General features: G+C 30.3%; 1 protein-coding gene across 1 annotated transcript in view; it reads left to right on the top strand.

The window, feature by feature from the left end:
• LOC129219954 (disintegrin and metalloproteinase domain-containing protein 10-like) overlaps positions 1-12419 on the top strand; it is a 207348-nt gene extending 194929 nt beyond the window's left edge. Inside the window, exons 10-15 of the mRNA XM_054854271.1 lie at positions 840-935; positions 2045-2126; positions 3722-3849; positions 4789-4903; positions 5507-5641; positions 10460-12419. Of these exons, the coding sequence (XP_054710246.1) occupies positions 840-935; positions 2045-2126; positions 3722-3849; positions 4789-4903; positions 5507-5641; positions 10460-10684 (781 nt within the window). The 3' untranslated portion in view covers positions 10685-12419. The remainder of the gene's footprint in view (positions 1-839; positions 936-2044; positions 2127-3721; positions 3850-4788; positions 4904-5506; positions 5642-10459) is intronic.
• The last annotated feature ends 9719 nt before the right edge of the window (positions 12420-22138 follow it).

The raw sequence follows: 22138 nt of genomic DNA on the forward strand, positions 1-22138 counted from the left end.
GTACTTTCCAAAAGAAGTTAACTGTTTGAATTACAATTTAAACAATCATACTTTCAACAAAAGTGATTTGTAAGTGAAAAAAAAAGGGTTTCATGTTGCTATCAACTAGAAAAAAGCAATTAAAGACTTTTTCACTTTAAAATCTGACAGCCAATCTCAGTCTTTGAAGAACACTTTCTAAATACTTTAAGGTTGTGTGTTTCTTGTTAATCAAGTAAGGGGCTCAGTAATGTTCTCTTTCTCCCATTAGCGCCTGCAGCGACCAACTAGAGCTGAAAGTCCAGTTGTTCATTTGTCCAACTGGATTATGACTAATTGAATGTCTATTTGTCCAATTTTAAAAACCACTTGCTTTGCATTCCTTTCTATTGTCCGTCACGTCAAAGACTAAAATCTGTTGCTTTCAGAGCTTGAGTGCACACCTCGTCATTCTTCAGGTAGCATACATGGAATATAATAACACAAATTTCTTATCACTTGTTATAAATTCCTATGACAAACGTTTCCAGACGTTTTCATTATTTTACTAAAAATATTTTAATTGTAAAAGCAAATTTGATCTCGTCTGAGCAGCTCAAAGTGCCATGGTAGCTGGAGCTTCACAGTGAAACACTCTTAAAATCAGAGCCACTTAACATTGGGATTATAAGCCAAAAGTTTAGGATTTTCAAAAAGTGACTTGAACTCCGGCTGTCGCTATAACGATGTTTGAAAATATTTGAGGTTATTAAATAGTTTCTGATCAAAGTTTTAAGATATTTTGATACACTACAAAGTGTCAGCAGCAACTCTGTCGGTGAAGTTAAATTATATTCTTGATGTCTGTTTCTTTTTTTAAGCCCTAGTCAAGGTCCTTGCTGCTCTCATGATTGCCGTTTGAAGTATGGGGTTCTTTGTAGAGAAGACAATGGTTGCAGAACAGCAAGCTATTGCGAATATCCTTTAGTTGCTTTCAATCAAAATTTTTATCTTCCAGTATTGAAGCTTTAAAAAGTGTTATTAATTCTGCTTTTAACTATGGTCATGATATTTGTAAGATTAGAAATATCTTGCTCTAAATTAAGACTTTTCAGTATACTTTTAGTTGTATTTTTTTGAGTAATGTGATTGTTAATGCTACACATTAATTGAAATTGTTTCTTGAAACTATTAATGTTGTTTCTCTTTTACTGTATTGTACATTACTGTTCAGAAATAAGCTGTAGAACTTTATAGTTATTTTTTTTTCTTCTAATTAATTGCATAAATATTTTTTATGCCTATTTAGCTTTTTAATATGCATGTAAATTGTTGTCTGGGAGCTGATAATGCTTTTAGATTTAGTAGTTTTTTAAATTTAGTCAGTATTGGTCAGTATTTTATAAATTTTGGTCAGTAAAGTCAGTATTTTTGACCCTCCTAACAGTTTTACCCCCTGGAAACCATGCAGATTACCAAATGTTTCATTTATGTTCTTTCAGTACAATAAAAATTTGGAGCAAATTTAGATTAAATATAGTTGAGGAAGATTGCCGTCAGTTAAATTTATATATTTTTTAATTATAAAAATGTTTGATGTTTATGTCACAAAGCATTATTGCTATAATTGACTACTGAATTAAATTTTTGTTACTTAATATATAGCTGTAATAACAAAATTAATTGCTCAAAATTGCCGATTACATTGCAAGAAAAAGCAATTGCAGAATTTGCATTGAAAAGAGGTTCCTTGTAACCCTGAAACACATGTATGCAGTAATCTGCCGTTTTACATTGTTATTTCTTATTTTGTTTTTCAAGTGCAAAGATATTTATTCAACTTTATTTTGGTTAATATTTACAAACTAGAGTTTGGTCTTCTTCTTTTAAGTTTTATAACTTAATACATAATATGAATATTTTATGATGAAAATATAAAGTTTTACATTTTACTTTCCATTTTTTTTCTTTTCGTTTTTTTACCCTTGCTTTTTTCTCTCTGTCTCTGTTTATGCACAGGATACACAGTAATAACCTTTATATATTTTGCTTCTAATAATATATACAATTTCCTTAACCATTTCACTGGTAAAGGGCCTCTTTGTCCTCCGTCCACAAAGAAGCCCAACAAAACGGTGTGCAGCGAAGAATTTGTGTGCTATAATGGAGTGAGTATTATTATTATTATTATTTTAATGTTATTTTACTAAGTTAAAAAAAAAGAAAGAAAAAAATCAGCATTTTTCTGTTTTCGAAAATGTTTGTTCTTTCATTTAAGCTGTGTCAAATATCTTTCTCAATCTGTGTAATTTGAATAAACAGGTGGTAATCATAAAATTGTTTGTTCCCACCTCCCTTTCTTTCTACAAAACTAACAGATTTTAAAACAACTGTGTCTCCAAGTTTAAACTTAATATGCGTGTATGTTTCTCACAGCTGTAATAATGCAAGTACTTATTTAACTTATACAAAACTGTATAGTTTTATGATTTAATATTCCTTTTCTGCATATTTTTTTATTTTTATTTATTTTTATTTTAAATGAATACCAAATGTTTTAACTAGATACTATCTATGTAGAAGTAGATATTGGATCCTTTAAATTTATTAAGAACTCTATCTGAGAATGCGGCAAAGAGATGCCCAATATTAATAAATATTTTCATTTTAAAATAAATATTCAATTTCTCAAAATAGGAGTGAACAAAATTTCTCTGGGTTCATTCACACAATAACATGGGCATCCATATGCAAAATTTTAAGGGGGGGGGGGGGCGCTCAGATATTTTCTTCATGGTTTAGCAGGATATTTTCCCCATGAAAGTTGATTTTGGTACAGGTTTGGGTTTATAAAATTCAACATTTTAAATAACATATTCGTTAACGGCAGGAGAAGAAATGTTTTTACATTTTTGCAAAGAAAGAAGTACTAAAAGAAAGGAAGTTCTAGTTTCCGGAGGGGGGGCTTGAACCCCCACTTGCCACCCCCCATATAGGGGGCCCTTGCACAATATACTACTTTTTTATTTCAATGATTACAATACTCATGTGATCCCCCTCCTCTCTTTGAATATTTTTAGTATTCATTTCCATTAAAATTAGTCATTTATTTTTAATCATTCTAATTTTAACTTTAAAACAATGATTAGTATGTATACTATTTATTTAAACTTTTGACAGCATAATTATTTAAGAACTCGACTTACCTCGTTTTTGGCTCCAATCAGAACCATACGTTTGATATTCTTTTTCAAAATTAGTGCAAATTTTTCATTTAGAATTGCTTCACAAAACGTATTAAAGGAGGGAAAGAAGCTTCTGAAGGAGGAGTTGAAAACTACTTTCTTTTTCCATTTACAATAATTGAATCTTGATTAAAAATGAGAAAAATCTTGAAAAATTTATTTTAGGTTTTCATTTAAATCAGTAAAAATTTAGTAATTTCAATGAGTGGTTTCATTAAGTATTTTACCTTGCATCAGATTAAAAAAAAAACTTTTATTGAAACATGTTATCTGGAAAATAAATTTTAAGTAAGATAATTTTTTCTTTCAGAAATGTATTCCAATTCAAATTAAAATTTAAGTGACCATGTTCATTGAAATATTTTCAAAAAAAAAAAAAAAAACAAAAAAAACAAAAAAAAAATTTAATAAGGACATGAATTCTTACTTAAAAAAAAGAATTAAAACTTTACTTTCATACTAATGATTTAATAATTTGTTTCTTTTTAAGTTTTGTGTAAATTTATTTATCCTTACAGGAATGTACTGGCTCAATTTGTATGGCTTATGGGCTGGAATCATGCCAGTGTATCAGGAGTTACCATGACCCGTTAATTCGTTCTTGTGAGTTATGTTGCAAAATTCCTGGTGATGAACTTAGTTGCAAGTATGAAACTTTTTTTTCTGAAAGCTATTTGCTGTGTATTTCTATCTTAATCAAGTTGTAATGCTACAAACTTAATGTGACTTTTATCAATGCTTTTGATAAAAAGAATTAAGTCTCCCACTTACAGTTGGATTTTCCTATAAGCTAAACTAGCTATAGTATAGGGCCCCAATTCCTGAAAAATTACATGATTCATTCCTAAAAAAAAAATGAAAGGAATCCGAAAAGATAAATTTTATTTTCAAGTGATTGAAAATTTTGAAAAATGTAGTTGTAAGCCTTGAGTTTGAAAATTTCGAATAAGTGTGAGGAGATGTCAAAATGTACCAAATTCAGTTCCTTGCTGCAGCCTGCATCAAAAATGTAAAAATCATGGTTCTGTTTCATTTTTTTTTTTTAATTCCTTCTTTTGCTATTGACATAAAGTTATCACAACTACAAAAGGGCACCCACGCCCGAGAGAGCTTAGAGCCTAGTCAGATTTAAATCCGGCCCTGAATTTCAATGTTATTTTCTAATTGTTATTTATGAAAAGAATCTAAAAAGAATGTATAGTCATACACGTGCACCGAAAAATAATTCAAACCCAAGAATATTGCTTTCTTCCATTAACTTCATGCACCAAATATGATTTTGTTTTGTAATGGATGATAAAATATTCAGTGGTACCTATCAGCCCTAGAGCAAAGACGCATCCCCCCCCCCTTCCAGCCTCCCCAAGAGCAAGAGCTCCCCCTCCCCCCAAAAAAGAGAAAAATGTCCCTCAAAACATCCCTTCTCCTAAAAATTTCACTGGCATGGTCCTGTGCACTGACCTCCCCCCCCCCCCCAAGTGGCCATTCCTGATAGCACTCATCATTAACTTTTTGTTCATTATTAACCTTTTGTGAAACAATGTTCAGATGTTTGAACTAATTCTTGTTATCATCATGTTTTCAGGTCATCTTTTGAATGGAACTTACCTCCATATGATGTGCCAGATTTGTATGCTAAACCTGGTGCTCCATGTGATAATTATAATGGTTACTGTGATGTACATCAGTCATGTAGAGAAGTATGTAGTTTAAGCAGTGCTATTATACTTTAATCTGCTAAATTTCATAACAACTCTTAGTCCAGTGATTATAGTTGCCCTGTGATATTTTGTTAAAAGACTTGAATAATAATTTAATGAAGATAATCATTGTTTTTTAATTACACTCTAACCTGTTTTTATGCAGTGGATAGGGACCGCATAAAAAAAATCACATAAAAAAATGTTCAAAGCTTCACGAGTAGCTGTAAAAATAGTTTTTTCAACAAAAAACTATTGGTAATTTGCACAAAAAAAGAATTGCACAAAAACAGGTTTTAGTGTAGTTTGTTTTCGATTGTCTTAGTCTTAAAAACTAACCTTTTGAGCAATGCAAAAAGTGAACTTTGCACTGTAAGACATCCCACAGTGCTTTTTTATTCTTCTGCAATTTCCGATTTGTGCATTTAATTTGTTAATTTTCTCATTTAATATTTCTGTGCAATAGTAAACTTTAAACTTCCCAGAAGGAAGTCTGAAGACTTAGACAGTTTGAGCAATTATACTCGATGCACTTATGTGGTTCAAACTTTTTCATGCATTTATCTGTATGTTTGGCATTAATTTCATTTCTTATTTTACCAGATTGATCCCTCTGGTCCTTTAGCCACTTTGCGCAACTTGTTGATGTCTCCTGAAGGAGTAGCAATTCTGAAAAAGTGGATTGCAGAAAAATGGTGGAGCATGCTGCTTCTCTTTTTTGGGGCTGCTATCACTGTGGTATGGAAATATTGTTTTGCTCTCCTAAACTGAGATAACGATATGCAAGAAATTCAAACTTTTAAAATTTTAGTTTCAAACTAATCTAACTTTCATAGTCAGAAGATATGTATAAGTACATAAAACAGTTAGTCATTGCATTACTAAAAACAAGATAAAATAAAAAAAAAGTCAAGTAAGTTTTGTTAGTGTCATGATAATCTGATTAAAAATCATCAAATATTGTCTTAATACTACATATTTTTCTTAATACAACAGTGTAAAAGCAATTTTTTTCTCATTCCAGAATTAACCTAAGGTTTAAGCTACTTATAAGCATATCTTGTAATATCTCCTGTTTTGAATTCCAGACTTGAAGCACTCAGTTTCATAATAAACTGGAATATCTGAATCTTGTACCTGTTGGCTCACTTATTTTGTTCGAACTTATATCTCATTGATTAAGTGATTGTAGAATCATAATCTAATCTTGAAAACCCAGTAATTTTCTTTATATTGTCCTTTCTTGAACCCTTAGGATAATGAGAACAAAATTGAATTGTATACTCCAAATTGTTGGTTTACTGTTGCTATTTTTAATGTGATCAAGAATTTATGATATTACTAGAGGACCCGACAGATGTCGTTCTGTTCAAACTTTGTAAATTGAAAAGTTAAAAAAATTCAATTAACTATCAAGTGTTTGAACCCTTTTGTTGAAAAAAAATAAGTAAAAAAAAATGGTTTAAGCTGCTATAGTGCCAGAATGCGCATATTTATTACAACTTGATTTATCTAATGCCCACTAAGCACTTGTTTTGTTAACTATGTTTTCTCCTGTACTTGATGCTTTGTTTCTTCACCCATACTCGAAGGATAAAAAGCATCCTTAGATATTAAGTGTAAAAATTAAACTACCGATCTAGAGCAAACGGGAAATCCCGCTGCAACATCCCCCATATGAAAAAGAATAAAGCAATCAAAAGGATATTGTTTAGAAAAATGATCAAGGTAAAAACAGTTTTCTGAAAAAGCGAAAACTACTCATCCCTATCTCCACTCTCGATGTAAAATAAACACATTCTTCAACTAAAATGACTAAACACTCTTTAAAAACGAAAAACAATTCTTTGCAATTTTGAAATGTTTTGCCAAATAAACAAAAAATACAATAAATTACATTAACAGTAGCTTTAAAACGTAAACAAATGATCACGCAACTCTATTGTTTATAGCCGAAGTCGCCAATTCACAACGTTACCGTAACCCAGCCGATCAGTGAGCGAAGCCAACTCCAACCGATTAGCGGTCCGATCTTTTGAACAAAAACTTTTTAAACTTCATACATTGCCTAATTTATTCTTTCCACCGAAGATAGCGATCTTCCAGGACTGCACTGATCTTTTGTGTACAGAACTACCCTGTTGTAATTTATCTGGACGAAAATAAAATTTGTTTCGTCTTTAAATTCCGTCATCTTTTCTTTTAATAATGTACTGATTAGTTAGATAATCTTTAAAGTATTCTTGACATTGATGCCAAAACTCAGATGGATTTCAGCCGAGAAACAAATTTTGCTTGGTACGGTACTTTCTGATCATTTGGTTAGGAAAACCTAAAGCACCGATCCGGTCATATTTTTCAAATACAATGACAGAACACACGTTTTGCGTAAACCTTCCAGCACTTTACTTTAAAATATATCACGGGAACTAAAATCGTTTCTTTTAAGAAATGAAGGCTTCACTCTCTCTCTCTACATTTTATCTATTCTCAATTGACATATCACAGTACTTTACTTTAGTAGGAAATTTCATTACAAAATGTGAAGGCTTCACTCTATTCACGTTTTATCTATTCTCAATTGACATATCACAGTAGGAAATTTCATTAGAAAAAGCAGAGCTGGCTTTCTTATTTTCCTTTGGAAACGGGTTAAATATTTATTTCAGTTCTCGCTCAACAATAGGTTAAAATAAATATTAATCATTTGGGAAATATAACCATCCAATGTTTAAATTAATTAATTAACGGAAACGTTTCCGATTCGATCCATTGCGCTTCGAAACCATGCTTGCCACAACTTAATTACACACAAGAAATTTGATCAAAATTGGTCCAGTTGTTTAAAAGCCTTATGGTGACAAACATCCGCACAGAAGATTTTTATATATTAAGATGTGATGTGTAGTGTGTGCAGTATGTTTGTAATTTTCAAATCCAATTTAAAGAAGATCAATTCAACTCAGGAAATTTACATTATTGAATGCAGTTTTACTTTTAAGAACATTTTAAATGACAAACCTCAAGTATTGTACTAAATTGGAAAGAAACCAAAAAAAAAAAAAATCAGAAGTTTTTTTTTTGTTACTGTTTTGAACTGCATAAGGGTCATCAAAATTTTCAATTAGTAATTGCTGTCCATAAGTGGTGTCACATGACGTAACCCTGGAAACAATGTCAGTAACTAATATGTTATGCATAAATTTGGTTTACCCTACATTTTGCCGACAGTTAAGGGTCATTCTCCAGAAAACGCAACTTTTGAACTCAAATATTTTTCAACTTCGAAACCTTTTTTTTTTCTTTTAATTCTTACATGAAAGTGTTACCTTCTAGAAGTAACCATAAACAATGACTCAGCTAAGTTCCAATTATTTTACTCATAGATAAATTTAAAAAATTAAAATAATGCCTTGTTCAAATACATTTTAAAAAAATGAAAACTTTTAGTATTTAAAAATCAAGGCCAACTTAATATCAAAGTAGTAATGTAGTTAATTGTGCAAAAATGATCAGCTATTTTAATGATTAGCGGGAATATATAATATTAAGCTCTCTTAATTAAAGTATGCTTTAATTAGTAGTTTCAAATGTAAATTTAAAAAAAAAAACAGAATTAGTAAATTTGAGGACATTTTGGCCATTTTTAATGTTGGTACAATGCCTATAATTGATGTATTTCCCCTCCATCATTTACTTTCACCTCAGAAATAGTGACATTGTTAAGGTCTGTCACGGAGGTGAGATATACAGAGGTGAGGAATTTTCCATTAATATAGGCCTAATAGATACATTTTTGAGGAAATTTTTTTTCCATCATTGCTACAATCTGTATCTGCACATGTTAAGCATATGAAAACACTTCTTTTTTTACATTCATTTATATCCCTGAAATTCAAGTTCAGTGAGATGAGAAGTCCGAATAACCACACTAAGTTCTTAAAGCAAAATCTATCTTCTTGTTTTTCGACAAAAATCTCACAACTTCAACTATGGCTGAAAATAAACAAGGGGGCTCCCTTGTATCAAGGAAAATAAAATTTGATGTCATTACTGCCACATGTTAATGAGAAATGGCGTTTTGTGTTTAGGTAACGAAGGTGAGAGTTTATTGTGTGACATTACTCCTTGGCCTACTAAAACAAACTAAAACACAATATTAAAAAATTAAATATACTTAAACAATTAGCATTTGCGACACTTGTGAGAGTAATAATAAATATCTATATACTTTTAATTAAACAAGTTATTAAGCAACATAAACAGTCGCACAAGGTGTGTGACATGCCATGGAGGCAATGGCGTAGCTACACTTTCTGCCACCCAGGACGGATCCTCAATTTGCTGCCCTTTTGATGGAAAATAGTTAATACATTAAGCAGTCAAAACAAAAGTATTTTAAGTGATAATTATATTTTAATTAAGAAAAGAAACTTTTTTTTCTTCATATTTTTCATGCAAAAGAAAAAAAAAAAGGAATTCAGAGCCCCACCGAAAAATTCCAAAAGCAAAATTTGGAATTTTAGGTAATTTTTAGAAAAGCTAATAAAAAAGATACTTGGAGCTATCTCCAAATAAATTTTGGATAAAAAAAAAAAAATTGTCTTTGCTGACGTTAGGGGGTCAGGATTTCTCAAGGAAATTTTCCGAAATTGAAGTGTTAAAAAAGCAATTTTAGGCTATCTTTGGATTACGTGAAGAGATTGAGGAAGGTTCGGGGGTGCTGTAAAGACTTGGTTTTTTGACTGAACTGAAAAACATATATATGTAGGCTGTATCTAGTGGTGCAAGGGCTTCCTGTAACTCCAACAAAGACTAGATTTTCCTCCCTAAATATTTTAAATTTAAAATATATTTTAGGCTATCTTTGATGACGTTAAAGAGAAGAGGGAACATTTGGGAGCTTTATGGAAATTTTTCGATTCCGAAATTTCAAATACCAATTGTAGGCTACCTTCGGTCGTGTAAACGGATGGCCAAATGTTTCCAAAAATGAGGAGCAAAAGTATGATTTCCTCATTAGAAAAATGCATTGAATTTTTTTGCATCAAAAGTGTGAAGTTGCCCCCCCCCCCCAAAAAAAGTGCCGCCCGGGGCGGATCGCCCCCTCTGCCCCACCCTAGCTATGCCACTGCATGGAGGTGAGAATTCACATGTTGTGAACCAAAAGTATACTAAAATAAAAATTATTATTAAAAATTGTTGGCAGGTTTAAATAGATATATTTTTGATAAAATTAAAAATCATTTTTAAATGAATTGTTCCTTTTAAAGTTTTTACTGTAAAAAGGTGTGACAGAAAAGTCACACTTTTTGAAGAATGACCCTTAAGTAAACAAACACACATACACACTTTTTTCTTTTTAATTTTTCCCGATTTTTAAAGTATTTTTTAGTTTTCCTCCAATAATTGGATTTGAATATATTGAGCTTCACAGATGATTTGAGTTGCGATGCATTCAACTGCGCTTTAGTTAAACCAAATTTTCTTTAAATGTAAAGTATGAAGTTAATATATTGAAAAGTAATTGAGTGCCCTAATTTTTATTTTTTGCAGGTGTTATCTGTTCGATTACTTACCCGAAGGAATGCGAAGAACTTTTTATCAACAATTCTACCAGGCCAAACAGATTTTCGGATATGCAACATTCGGTCATCATCTCGTTCTCATCCATCGTGTCTTGTGACATCACCATCGCAGAACTCCGGTCCACCCCTCTTGAACAAGAAGCGAGTGTCTCGCCCACGAATCAGCACTGCCCCTGAGAACGGATGGGTCTGATACAGATTCTCAGCAATTTAGAGGTTTAAACTGAATTTAAATTCCTGAAAGGTATTTTCTGTATATCTTCAAGGCTGTTCGGTTGTGATGGGAAATTGCTGTATACTGAATGTCCCATACAGTTGATTGCTGACAGAGAGATTTGCCAGTGCCATATAATCGGTTAGATTTGCTGACATATGAAAGTTGTAGGAGAGCACATAAGCATTAAAAATGCCTACTGAGATTTTGAAATTGATATTTATATTTCTTGAAAATAATAGAGTCGGTTAGCATTGGCTTTTCATTGAAAAGACTAGATTCAATCAAACTTCTTTATCTATTTTTTATTTTGTCACTTTCTGTAATTTAAATTTTAACTAACTTCTGTTCGTAATTAATTGATTTGATAGCTTTCATTGAAAAAGTATATTTTTTCAAACTGAAAGGTTTCCAGCTCTTTTTGTAACAAAAATATAAAGTCAGAGTGAGGACTCACAAGTGAATTTAAATTAGCTATTTTAAAAATTGTTATTACTTAGAGATTTGATTTTTTACTGTGGAACATTGTTTCTAAAACATATGTGCAACCTATAAAAATTACTACAGCATAATTAAGTTATATATTCCTATGTACAGTTTTTTTGTTTAACAAAGTTGCTATATCTAAAATTTGTCTTTTTTTAAAAAAACTCAGTTAGTGGAAAACATATTTTATTTGATTCATTTGAAACTGCATAATGATGGGAAGAAAAAGTACTCTTAGAATTCTGTATTTGTTACTAAAGTGTTGCAAGATATTTGATTCTTAGTTTATTAAATTAATAACTATCTTTTCGTCAATGAGAAGTTGTATAAAAAGCAACACTTTGATTCATAAATTTAGAATACATGTTTTAAAGTACCAAAAAAAAATTTTTTTGTGTGTTTATTGAAATGTATTAATTTATTTTTATTTGGTTTTGTTTAATTGTTGTGTTAACTTATTTTTTCAAGGTAAATCAATTTCCCCTAATTGTCTCAGCTTCAGGAGTAATCCTGGCTTTCATTTACTTTATTTTCCTTTTTTTTTTCTTTTTTCTTTTTTTTGAATATATTGTTATTTAAAAGCTAAAATTATAAATAAAAACAAAACAAATGTGGCATTTTATATACCAATTTTTATTTTCATCTGAATAAAATTCTTAATTTGTTTTATTTTGCTTATTTGTTACTGAATAATTTTTGGAGGGAAAAATTGAATCTGAAAGCAAACTGAATGTCATTTTTCTTGGAATGAAAAATGGTTACTTAAGCATTGAAAGGTAGTGTTTAAAAAAATTGAGGGAAAGTGTAAAAAAAAAAAAAAAAAAAATCAGAAACCTTTTTTTTTTCTCTCCCTTTAACCTTCTAAAAAAGTTCAACTCTGAAAATTATGTTCTGATTTCTTGTGCCGTCAATGTCTACTTTTATTTGGAAATAAACTGCTGATGTTACACATAGTATTTTTTTCAATGTTAAAAGACTTCTGAGTATGGTAAATAAGTTGATTAATTTGTTTTATTTTATTTATTTTATTTTTGGAAAAAAAGGAAAAGAAAATCAATATTAGAAATGTATATATTTTGTTTTTCCAATGCACATAATTTTTCTTTTATAAACAGATATCTAATATTATCTAATGCTCATTTAAATCACAATGGAGCTTTTTCTGCTGGCTTTTAATAATTTTAACTGTTTTCTTTTCATCTTTAAAACTTAAATCTACAAACATATTCAAACTGCATACACATTATATTTTGAAATATAAAATACTCTTCCCTTTTTCTTCAACATAAAGTAAGGACAATCTTTCATTTCTACACATATTTTTAAATGAATATTTTTTTCATTTCTTCTCTCAAATTTACATAAAAATACTAAACATTGTTTTCTCTGTTGATTTGGTGATGTTAATTCCTACTGTATATTTACATACTATTGAATATTGTTGAGAAACAAAAATTCTTAGCGATTCTTAATAGATTCATTGTTAGATATTATTGGATCTTATCCATAAAATATTCATCAACTTTTGTGTGAATGTTATCAGTGTTCAACACCTCTCATTCCTTTGCCCTCTGATTGTATAATTGTGAAAGTGATATGTGTTTTAAAGGAATACTTTGTTATTATATGTAAATATGTATTCCTTTTATTTATATTTTACCTATGTTTGTTACTTTGAAATGGAGTTCTAAATGATTTAAACTTCATCAATATGTTACATTTTTACTTGGTATTGTAAAGTAACGAATGGGGTAATAATAAGAGTAATAAAGAGTAAATAAAGGGAAAACTCGAATGAGTTAGACAAATTAAGAAATTGTTCGAGATTGTTTGTTTAAAAATAATTTTTCTTTTCTTTTTTTGCATGAAATGTGCAGTCAGAGGGTTGACAATTTGTTTCCGTGATGTGCACCGAAAATACCTAGTTTTCAAATCCATGGATGTTTAATTGCTGAATTTATTTTTGCACTAAACTTAGGTTTGTCAAAAGTCTTCATTTTTGATAATAACCACTTTCTATGTATATTTGCAAAACTTACCAAAGCAATGTTTTATTTTTTTATTTTGTTTATTTATTTATTTATACCTGTTATTGTTTTTTGTTATTAAAGTGCCTAATGGATGAACATGTTAAGTGGCATTTATGGTGAATGGAGATTTTCCTAGTTTAAGCATTTGCATCTTTCTTTTTTGTGGTTGCTTTTCAAATAAAATTATTTTCAATCAAGCCAAGTGATAACATCTAAGTGAGGGGTCCCCAACCCAAGGCCACCATTGTGCCCGCTGATTGTTTTATGCTTTCCTGCTGCTATATGATGACAATATAAAATCTCATTTTTAATTATTAGCTGCATAAAAATAAAAATGGCATCCAAAACTGGGGGGGGGGGATAAAAGCACAAGAATTGAAATGCGACTAAACTATTTTTCATTTTGTACCAAAGAGAAAGAAGTTCAAGAATACAATTGAGAGGAGTATGAATATCCTTTCTTGAAAAGAGTAGCACATAAAATGAAATCATGTTTCAGTTTCTCATATGTGTGTGAATAATTTTTTTCGACAGTGAACAATATGAACTTAAACTAAAGATGCTGACTCACAGACGCACACACTGACGACTGCTTATCCGCCAAAATTTAATCATGCCTCTTGATAGAGGAAAAAATGGCCAATAAAATGTGATGACATTCATATCTTTTGTAAAGAATTTTTGTTCAATGGAGATTTTGTATGCATTTAGTAATTATTTTAAATAAGAATATTAAAAATAATTTTTACAGGTTGCGTTTTATTGTTCAATAATTTATTCATCACAAAAAAAAAATGACACCCACCTTCTGATGGGTGATCTAGAATGTACTCTGCAGTGCCCAAAAGGTTGGGGACCCCTGATCCAAGTAATACTAGTTGGAAAAAATCACTAACACTAAACTAGAACAATAGCAGGGGGTGGGAAATCAAAACTCGCTACCATTCACTTTTATCAACAATTCAACATTGACCTAGAAAATGCGGGAAACTAAGAAATAAAGAAAGGCAAAAATTTTTATTTTGAATACACTTTTTTCTTGCATAATATCAATCATCCATTAAACTCTTTAATTCATACAGGCACATTTCAAATTAAAGTCAAAAAACAACTACTTTGATTTTAAATTTTATGCAGTTTTATTTATTCATTCATTTATTTATATAGATAAAAGTGGTTTGCCTTAATGTAAAAGTATTTTTAAATTTCTGAGGTTTTTATATAAGTAGCTATTATTCAAATTGAAATAGTATCGAGAAAGAAACTAGCTGATGTCTTCCTCTCCTTAAAGTATGAATATTTACGACAAAAAAAAAATGTGTATTCCTCATTAAGAACAATCTTATGTTTTAATACACATTTAGCTTTGTCTATACTTTTCTTGAAAGTTGCGTATTATATGTATATATACATGGTTGTTTAATTGTCGTATGAGTATTTCTTCCATCATTCTAGTGAAATACAAAACAATCATAAGTTTTGAAGACATTTTTGTTATTATTGAATACATTTTGATTAAATTTGTGTATACTTTAAACAGTAGCATCACTTGGAGTGGGCAACCCGGTCCCCCCCCCCCCTCGGGAGGGGTGACACCAAAAATGAATTTAAGTATGAAAAATATAAATACCTCAACTCTGAAAAATGAACCCAATATATTTTATTTTGTATAGTAAATAGATCAAACAGGTTTTTTTTTTTAATTAATGTATATTAGAGCTAAGTTTAAATGTTTGTAACATTATTATTTAGAATGAGTTGTTTATAGAAACTGCACAACATTCAACTTTTTTTTTTTTAAGAGGAATGGTGACACCACAAATTACTACCCTTGGTGGCAACTGTGCCACTGCTTTAAAGTACTTATATTTTTTATTTATAATATTATTTCATTTTTTATGGTTGTATAGAGACGTGTATATAGGTGACTATCTCAAACATTTGCTTAGTTATAGATAAATCTACAAATGAACCATCACACTAGTATATAAACCAATTAAGCAAGTAAAAAATCAAATTTTTTAATTTCTTTACTTGAAAGTGTTCAGTATTGACTAGCTTCTCTTGTTTGAAATATTTTTATTAATGTATTTTGCTATGAGCTTGTTATAAAAAAAATCAATTTGAAATGTACTTTCTGAAACTTTTTCTTTGTTTTAACCCTAAACATAAATTGTGTTTGGTACCTTCGATAAAGCTAAGCTGTTCCAAAGCTGCACAACACATTTTTTTTTTCAAAATATCCTTACCCATTCTGCAATTAATTAATTTATTCAAAGCGTTTTAAAAAATCAATGTATTGAAAAAACTAACCCCCAATTATGACTTTTAATTTTCAATGCTTAATATTTGATTTAAGTTAAGCAATTACTGTGCAGCTTTTATTACAAAATATGTAACTTTTTCTTAGTTTGACTTAAAACTTTCTTTTAATTTTGTTAACAATATTTATGTTTTATTTTGATTTAGATTTTAATTTATCCTATACTTGTTTGTTATGTTATTCATATTATTTACTTGTTAGGATACACCTACTTTACAACTTTATTTTGTTTTAAGCATTTAGGTATTAACATAGAATATACAAATTGGAATGTACATTATATAAGTCATGTCAAAACATGAAAAGCTGACCGCTTTATTTTATGAGTATTTGAAATTTAACATTTGAAAAAAAAAAAGATAGAATCTTGTTGAAAAAATGAGCTAATGCTACAGAAAAGGATTTAAAACCTCAGCTATTTAATTTTTATTTTGTTTTCTTTTCCAATAATGGTCATTTTATTTGTAAAATATTACATTATTAATTCATTTACATATATACATTTTTTATTTCATTCTGCCAGGCAAGGGCGCCCATATGCAAAATATTAAGGGGGGCTCAGATATTTCCCCCATGGTTTAACAGGATATTTTCCCTATAGAAACAGATTTCAGTACAGATTGGAGTTATTAAAATTTGACATTTTTAATAACTTATTCATTAATTGCTGGAAAAAAAATGTTTTTACATTTTTGCAAAGAAAAAAGTACTAAAAGCAAAGAAGTTCTAATTTCAAAGGGGGTGCTGGAGTCCCCCTTGCCCTCCTATATGGGCGCCCTTGCTGCCAGGGAACAATGTTTCTCACTGTTAAGCTATTAACATTTTAAAGCACAGTTGCAAATGAAAATGTTGTGTTGCAAAATTTAAAACTTATATAACATTCTGGTTGATATTGTATAGTTAAAGAAACATACATCAATCTTTCCTGGTTTTGAAATACACTTGTCCCTATTTATTGTTTTCTTTTCTTATTCAATATTTATTTAAACATTTTTTACCGATATTTATCTACAATAATTATCTGCCTTTTATCATGAAGCCTTTGTATCTGAGTGAAGAACTGGAGCTCTAATCACTTAAAGAATATATAAAAATGCTCTATTGTATAAAGAACAAAATCCGAGACAAATGTATTCTAATGCTATTTTAACTCTGGAAATATATATATTTATGTGGATCTAAAAAAGCATAATTTGGTGCTCTACTAATTTTTTTAATGGAACTAATTAATTTTATTTTAGTGTCTTAAATGTTTTGAAGTTGTTTGAGAATATTATTTGCATATTTTACATGTTAACCTTTTTTTTTTTCATGATATTTTATCCATTTTACATTTTGTTAACTTGTTTTGCGCACAATTTTATACTTGTTATGTTCTTGATTTATTTTCCTTGTTAATTATTGTGTATGTTGATGAAAACGTTCTGATTATCATTATAATGTACATTAAAGCTAAATATTTTAAGAATGCTGAAATTATATTTCTAAATATTTATTATATTGATTGAATATTTAATGAAATCTAATTATTTTCGTTTGTGAATGCTTAATACAAATTCTTTATTTTTTGAAGTCAACTAAAATTATCAAATTTTTATTTTGGTGTTAGAAAAAATATTTGCTGAAAGAAAGAATTCTCAAGCTAGAATTAACGTTCAACAAATAATGTGATAAAAATAATGAAATGTGGGTGACACCCATTTCTAACACTACAAATGTATTATTGCTATTATGTGTTCATTTTTATCCTGTAAAATTATTTCGATCATTGAATTTGTTGTATTTCAACTTTAAAAAATAATTATAACAATGTAGAGAAATGCTGCAAATTTTGTGTTTTAAACCACGTTTTGTAGATCTTTGATCATCAACGGCTCCTATGTAGATAGTAGAATCCATTTTATGTCATACTTGTAGCAATGTAGTGCTTACACATGAGCCATTTCATTTCATTTCCTTGCCAAATGGAAAATATATCTGCACTCTTATCTGCAAGTGAATTGTATATTGTTTAAAGCTTGAACAAAATGCAACTATGGCCAGTGCTGTGAATTTTGCTGATGCGACTAAAAAATGGAAAATTTGTTGTTTTTGAAATAAACTGTGATAATTGAAATTTTGCCTCTCTCATTAAGGATTCATACACTCCGGGAAAACCTGGAATTGTCAGGGAAAATGACATAGTCAAAAATGTCAGGGAAAAGTCAGGGAATTTTCCAAATGTGCCCCAAACATTTTTTTCCCCAGGGAATTTTGTTCTATGAGATCTAATCTTCATTTTTATCAATGTTTCTTTTTAAAAAAATTGTAAAAATTTTGAAGCAAAGTGATGCTGGCAATAAAAAAGTGGCGACTCAAAAAAACTTCTGCAGCCGCCGTTTTTGACCCTCAGTAGTTCCCAAGGAAAAAATTCCTCAGGTGAACTGCAATTACGCACAAACTCAACAGGGAAGAAAAGAATTTATTGCTTCGGAAACACAACCTGAAGATGGGAGGATCGATCGGGGAAAATCTGTTTTTTGATCAGAAAGTCATTGTAGCTACGTATGAAACACAGTCGCTATTTTTGGTCATTCACAAGATGGAAGTAGGCACGATCCTAAAATGCCTAAGTTTCCAAAAACAAAGCAGAATTGGATGTTTTGTTTGATTGCAAACCAATGACAATAACACAAAGTGTTCTGCAAATTGTTATATATATATATATATATATATATATATATATATATATATATATATATATATATATATATATTAAAAACGTATTAAATAGGAAAAAAATAGAGTACCGTAAACCAGAGTACCAAATAATTTTCTTGAAAAATGAAAAATTTTGTTATTTAATATTATCCTCATTGCCTTAGACGCAAGTGTGATAAAAACTTTTCAACTGAATTGTTGTTTCATGAAGATTTATTATTTTTCAATTGTCTTCATGCGACTAATTCAAAAAATTATTTCTTATTTTTGAGCGTGACCGCCATATTTGGTCATTCCCAAGATGGAGATACACAAATGCCTAAGTTCCCGAAAACGGCATTGGGTGTTAATTACAATGCAAACTATTGAAAACAACACAAAATATCCTTTTTTCCGGATAATTCGTAATTATTTTCTGGAAAAATGCAAAATTAAATCTTCAGAACATTTTTTTATTCTAATTGATTTAGATGCTTATGTGCTACTGATAACAATAACCAAAAAGAATCCAGGAGACATAAAATAATGATTTTTTTCCAATTAAGGTGCATTTATTTTGGCAACCTCAAACTAAAATCAGCGACTCAACTAAACGCACTTTCAAATTATAAATTATTAAATTAACAGAATGGAAATATCTGAATTATAAAAAGTTAAAAGCTAAATTATTAATCACATAGTAATAGGTGAAGTAAAATATGACCGTTTTCACTGACATTCGTAAACCAGTTTCAAAGCACATTCAGCTTTTCTATCTTTTGCAGCATGGTTTTGCTTGTTGTTTAAATTTTAATTTAAATTCGCTTTGTTTTCAATCTCGACACATTTCTTTAATAGTTTACAAAGTAATGGCAACAATGGAGGTCCTACATCAATGCCATATCCAGCGACTGAATTTTTTTAAGTGCAACAGAAAGTTTTCTTTGCGGGAGTCAGTGGTCACTGGGGGCGAACTTTCTGTAGCTTCATTCCTAGAGAAATTTTGAACTGCTATTGAAAACCACAAAATACTACACAGAAAGTTAGTCTCGTCAGGGTTTGCCTATGTATTTTTGTTAATTGAGGAACAAAAACGGGGAAAAAATTGAAAGTTTATGAAAAAGTGATAACAATAAACGAAGAGGCTGATTACAATATCCGACTTTTTTAACGTGTGTTAACATACAAGCGTTCCGGGACTTCATGATTCTGATAACATTAATCGTGATCACATTAAGTGGCGCCTACTGTAGTAAAATATGCTTTTAAAAAAATGGTATACAGATTTAGAAAATAGATAACAGGAGAGTACCATGCTGCCCATTTGGACAATTCGTCATTTACACACTTGATAAGAAATTAAATTGAAGCAACCTTTGCTTAGGAATTTCAAAGACTCATCTAATCCGTTTCAAGGACTTGAGAACAATTAAAATTATTTAATTACAAGCAGTGCAGAAAACGAAAAGGAATAGAGGTGGTGTTTTTTCCCCCCGTGCTGAACAGATTAACAATATGCAGTAGCAGTAAGATAGAAGCAAGCAATACAAAAGAATTTCCAAAATACTGCACTGCATTTGGGATTAAATAAACAGCAATATGTGAAACATGTGAGTCGCAAAAATTTATCTCAAGTACTACGTTACAAAAACGTGAGAACCATGATTTTTACATTTTTGATGCAGGATGAGGTAAGGAACTGAATTTAACATATTTCGGCATTTGTTCCTCTACTGTCTATCCCCTCCCATTTGTTATAAATGTTTAAATTTATGGTTTGTATCAGCACTTTTCCAAAATTTTCAAGGTTTTCAAGCACTTTAAAATGAAATTTATTTTTTCAAGTCCTTCTCATTTTTTTTTGATAAGGAACAGATCATGAAATTTTCTGGAGTTGGAGGCCTTCAACAAAGCGAGCGTCCTGAGCTATATAGCTTGTTTAGTTTATAGGAAAATCCGCTTTTTTTAAATCTTTGTTTCAGTTTCTAATTTGCTGAAATAATCCTTGATTATTTTAAGTATTGCAGCTGAATACATACCTCGTTCAATCGATATTTTCATTTATATACTTGCCCTAATAGCTTTCAGTTCAAAGTAGTCGTTTTCACCAAATTTCAGCATCCCAGTGACCGCTTTACTACTAGTAATATATTGTACGGATTCCCCCCCCCCCCCCCCCACCGAAAAGGACAGTCACTATTCTCTTCATTTTCGCTTCTGAACTATTCAAAAAAGAAAAAAAATCATGATTTTTTTTCTTTTAAGATTTTGGAAGTTTTATTGTTACTATGTATAAAATCCTCCCAAGACTGGGGGGGCATTGCCCCCCTCCACCCCCCCACAAATCCGCCCATGGTTGACAGACATTAGTAGGGGAATAATTTGTCAAAAGTTATTTCTACTATTAACAAATTTTGTTCTCTACGTGTTAGGCATAATTCTTGTGGGATTTTATTTCTATTCATTAATAAGTTATTGAACCTACATCATATTTAACATTCTTTGTAAAAGAGAAAAAGTAAACTTTTTTACTACGAGTTTTGTAAATTGGAATGTTTTACTTTTGAAATTGTGCAATTTCTTTCTGTTGTTGAAAACGGTTTATGATTGCACCGGGGAGCGCTATCGATTATCCTTTGAAATTATCCTTTAAGTCTTTCAAAGTAGCGATATTAAAACTAACTTTCGTGAAAGATTTTGTTTACAGCATTTAATTAAGTACAGTATTTTTACTAACGAATTGAGATCTCCACACAAGATCGTTATTCTAGACAGTTGCTTGTTGTGGACGTTAGTAGAGCTCAATCAAATATCATAGATTTAATTTAGCAATAGCTGATACAGGACATTCGTAACAATAACAACGGTATTTTTACATTCTCGGCAAAAGTTTTTTTTTTTTTTTTTTTTTCATTTGGAAATTATCAATTTGGCACATGGATCTTTTTTAACATTGTATTCAAGAAAACATCCCCACACTCGAATTTCGACATAAGTTTTCATTTCAGTCACTCCTGAATCGATTATGACAAGTTTTTTTTTCATGTGTAAATTACCTGTACTAATTCTAAAGCAGAACTATAAGCATGTACCGACAGTCCATATTGCTATTACTACATCTGATTTCACCAGTTCTCAATATTGTAAACGCAATCGGACTGTCGGTGTATCCTCATAGTTCTTACGTCAAATGCCTTAGCCCCGGCATTTGACGGTATCTTACTGCTTAATGAGTTAAACTTTTGCACTAAAAGCAGGACAAGAGGTCATAGTTTTAAGCTATTTTAATCTCAGGCTAACCTGGAAATTAGGAAAAATTACTAGTTTGGTAGTGTCGTAGGCACTTGGAACAGTTTAATGGAAGAGGCGGTAATGAGTAAGGGCTAGATAGCTTTAAGACAGCCATTGATCTTTATTGAGAATTAATATATTGACTAGGACCCTTAGCTGGGCCCAGAGACTGTTGCTTGTGTGATGAAGTTATATGTTTGATTACATAACTCAAGTTATTTGTGGACAAATAGAAATCAGTGTTTGAAAGTGTTAAAAAAAAAGCATGTGTTTATTTATATTTGGAGACCGTGAAGCAGCAAAATCACCTTTAGTTTTCATATAAACAAGTTTTGTGTGATTTTATAAATTTAAATAATTGTGAACAGCTTCTTTGAATCACTACAACTAATTTGCATTGTCTAAAAATTAACACAGGAACTGGTTTACAGTCATCAATCATATTTCCTATTAAAGTTATTTGTTGCCAACTTGATGACAATTTTGTCACCAAGCCGACCATAAACGGCTCGTACTGGGGGGGGGGGCTTCCTCTCTTCCGAAAGTAAAGAGGCTTTGTCCCCTCACTTTTCAGAATTGAAAATTAATGACGATTAAACAATGAATTTTATAGGGTAGGTTGAT

This window comes from Uloborus diversus, chromosome 4 (genome assembly GCF_026930045.1).
Source record: "Uloborus diversus isolate 005 chromosome 4, Udiv.v.3.1, whole genome shotgun sequence".
In the NCBI taxonomy this organism is placed as follows: Eukaryota; Metazoa; Arthropoda; class Arachnida; order Araneae; family Uloboridae; genus Uloborus; species Uloborus diversus.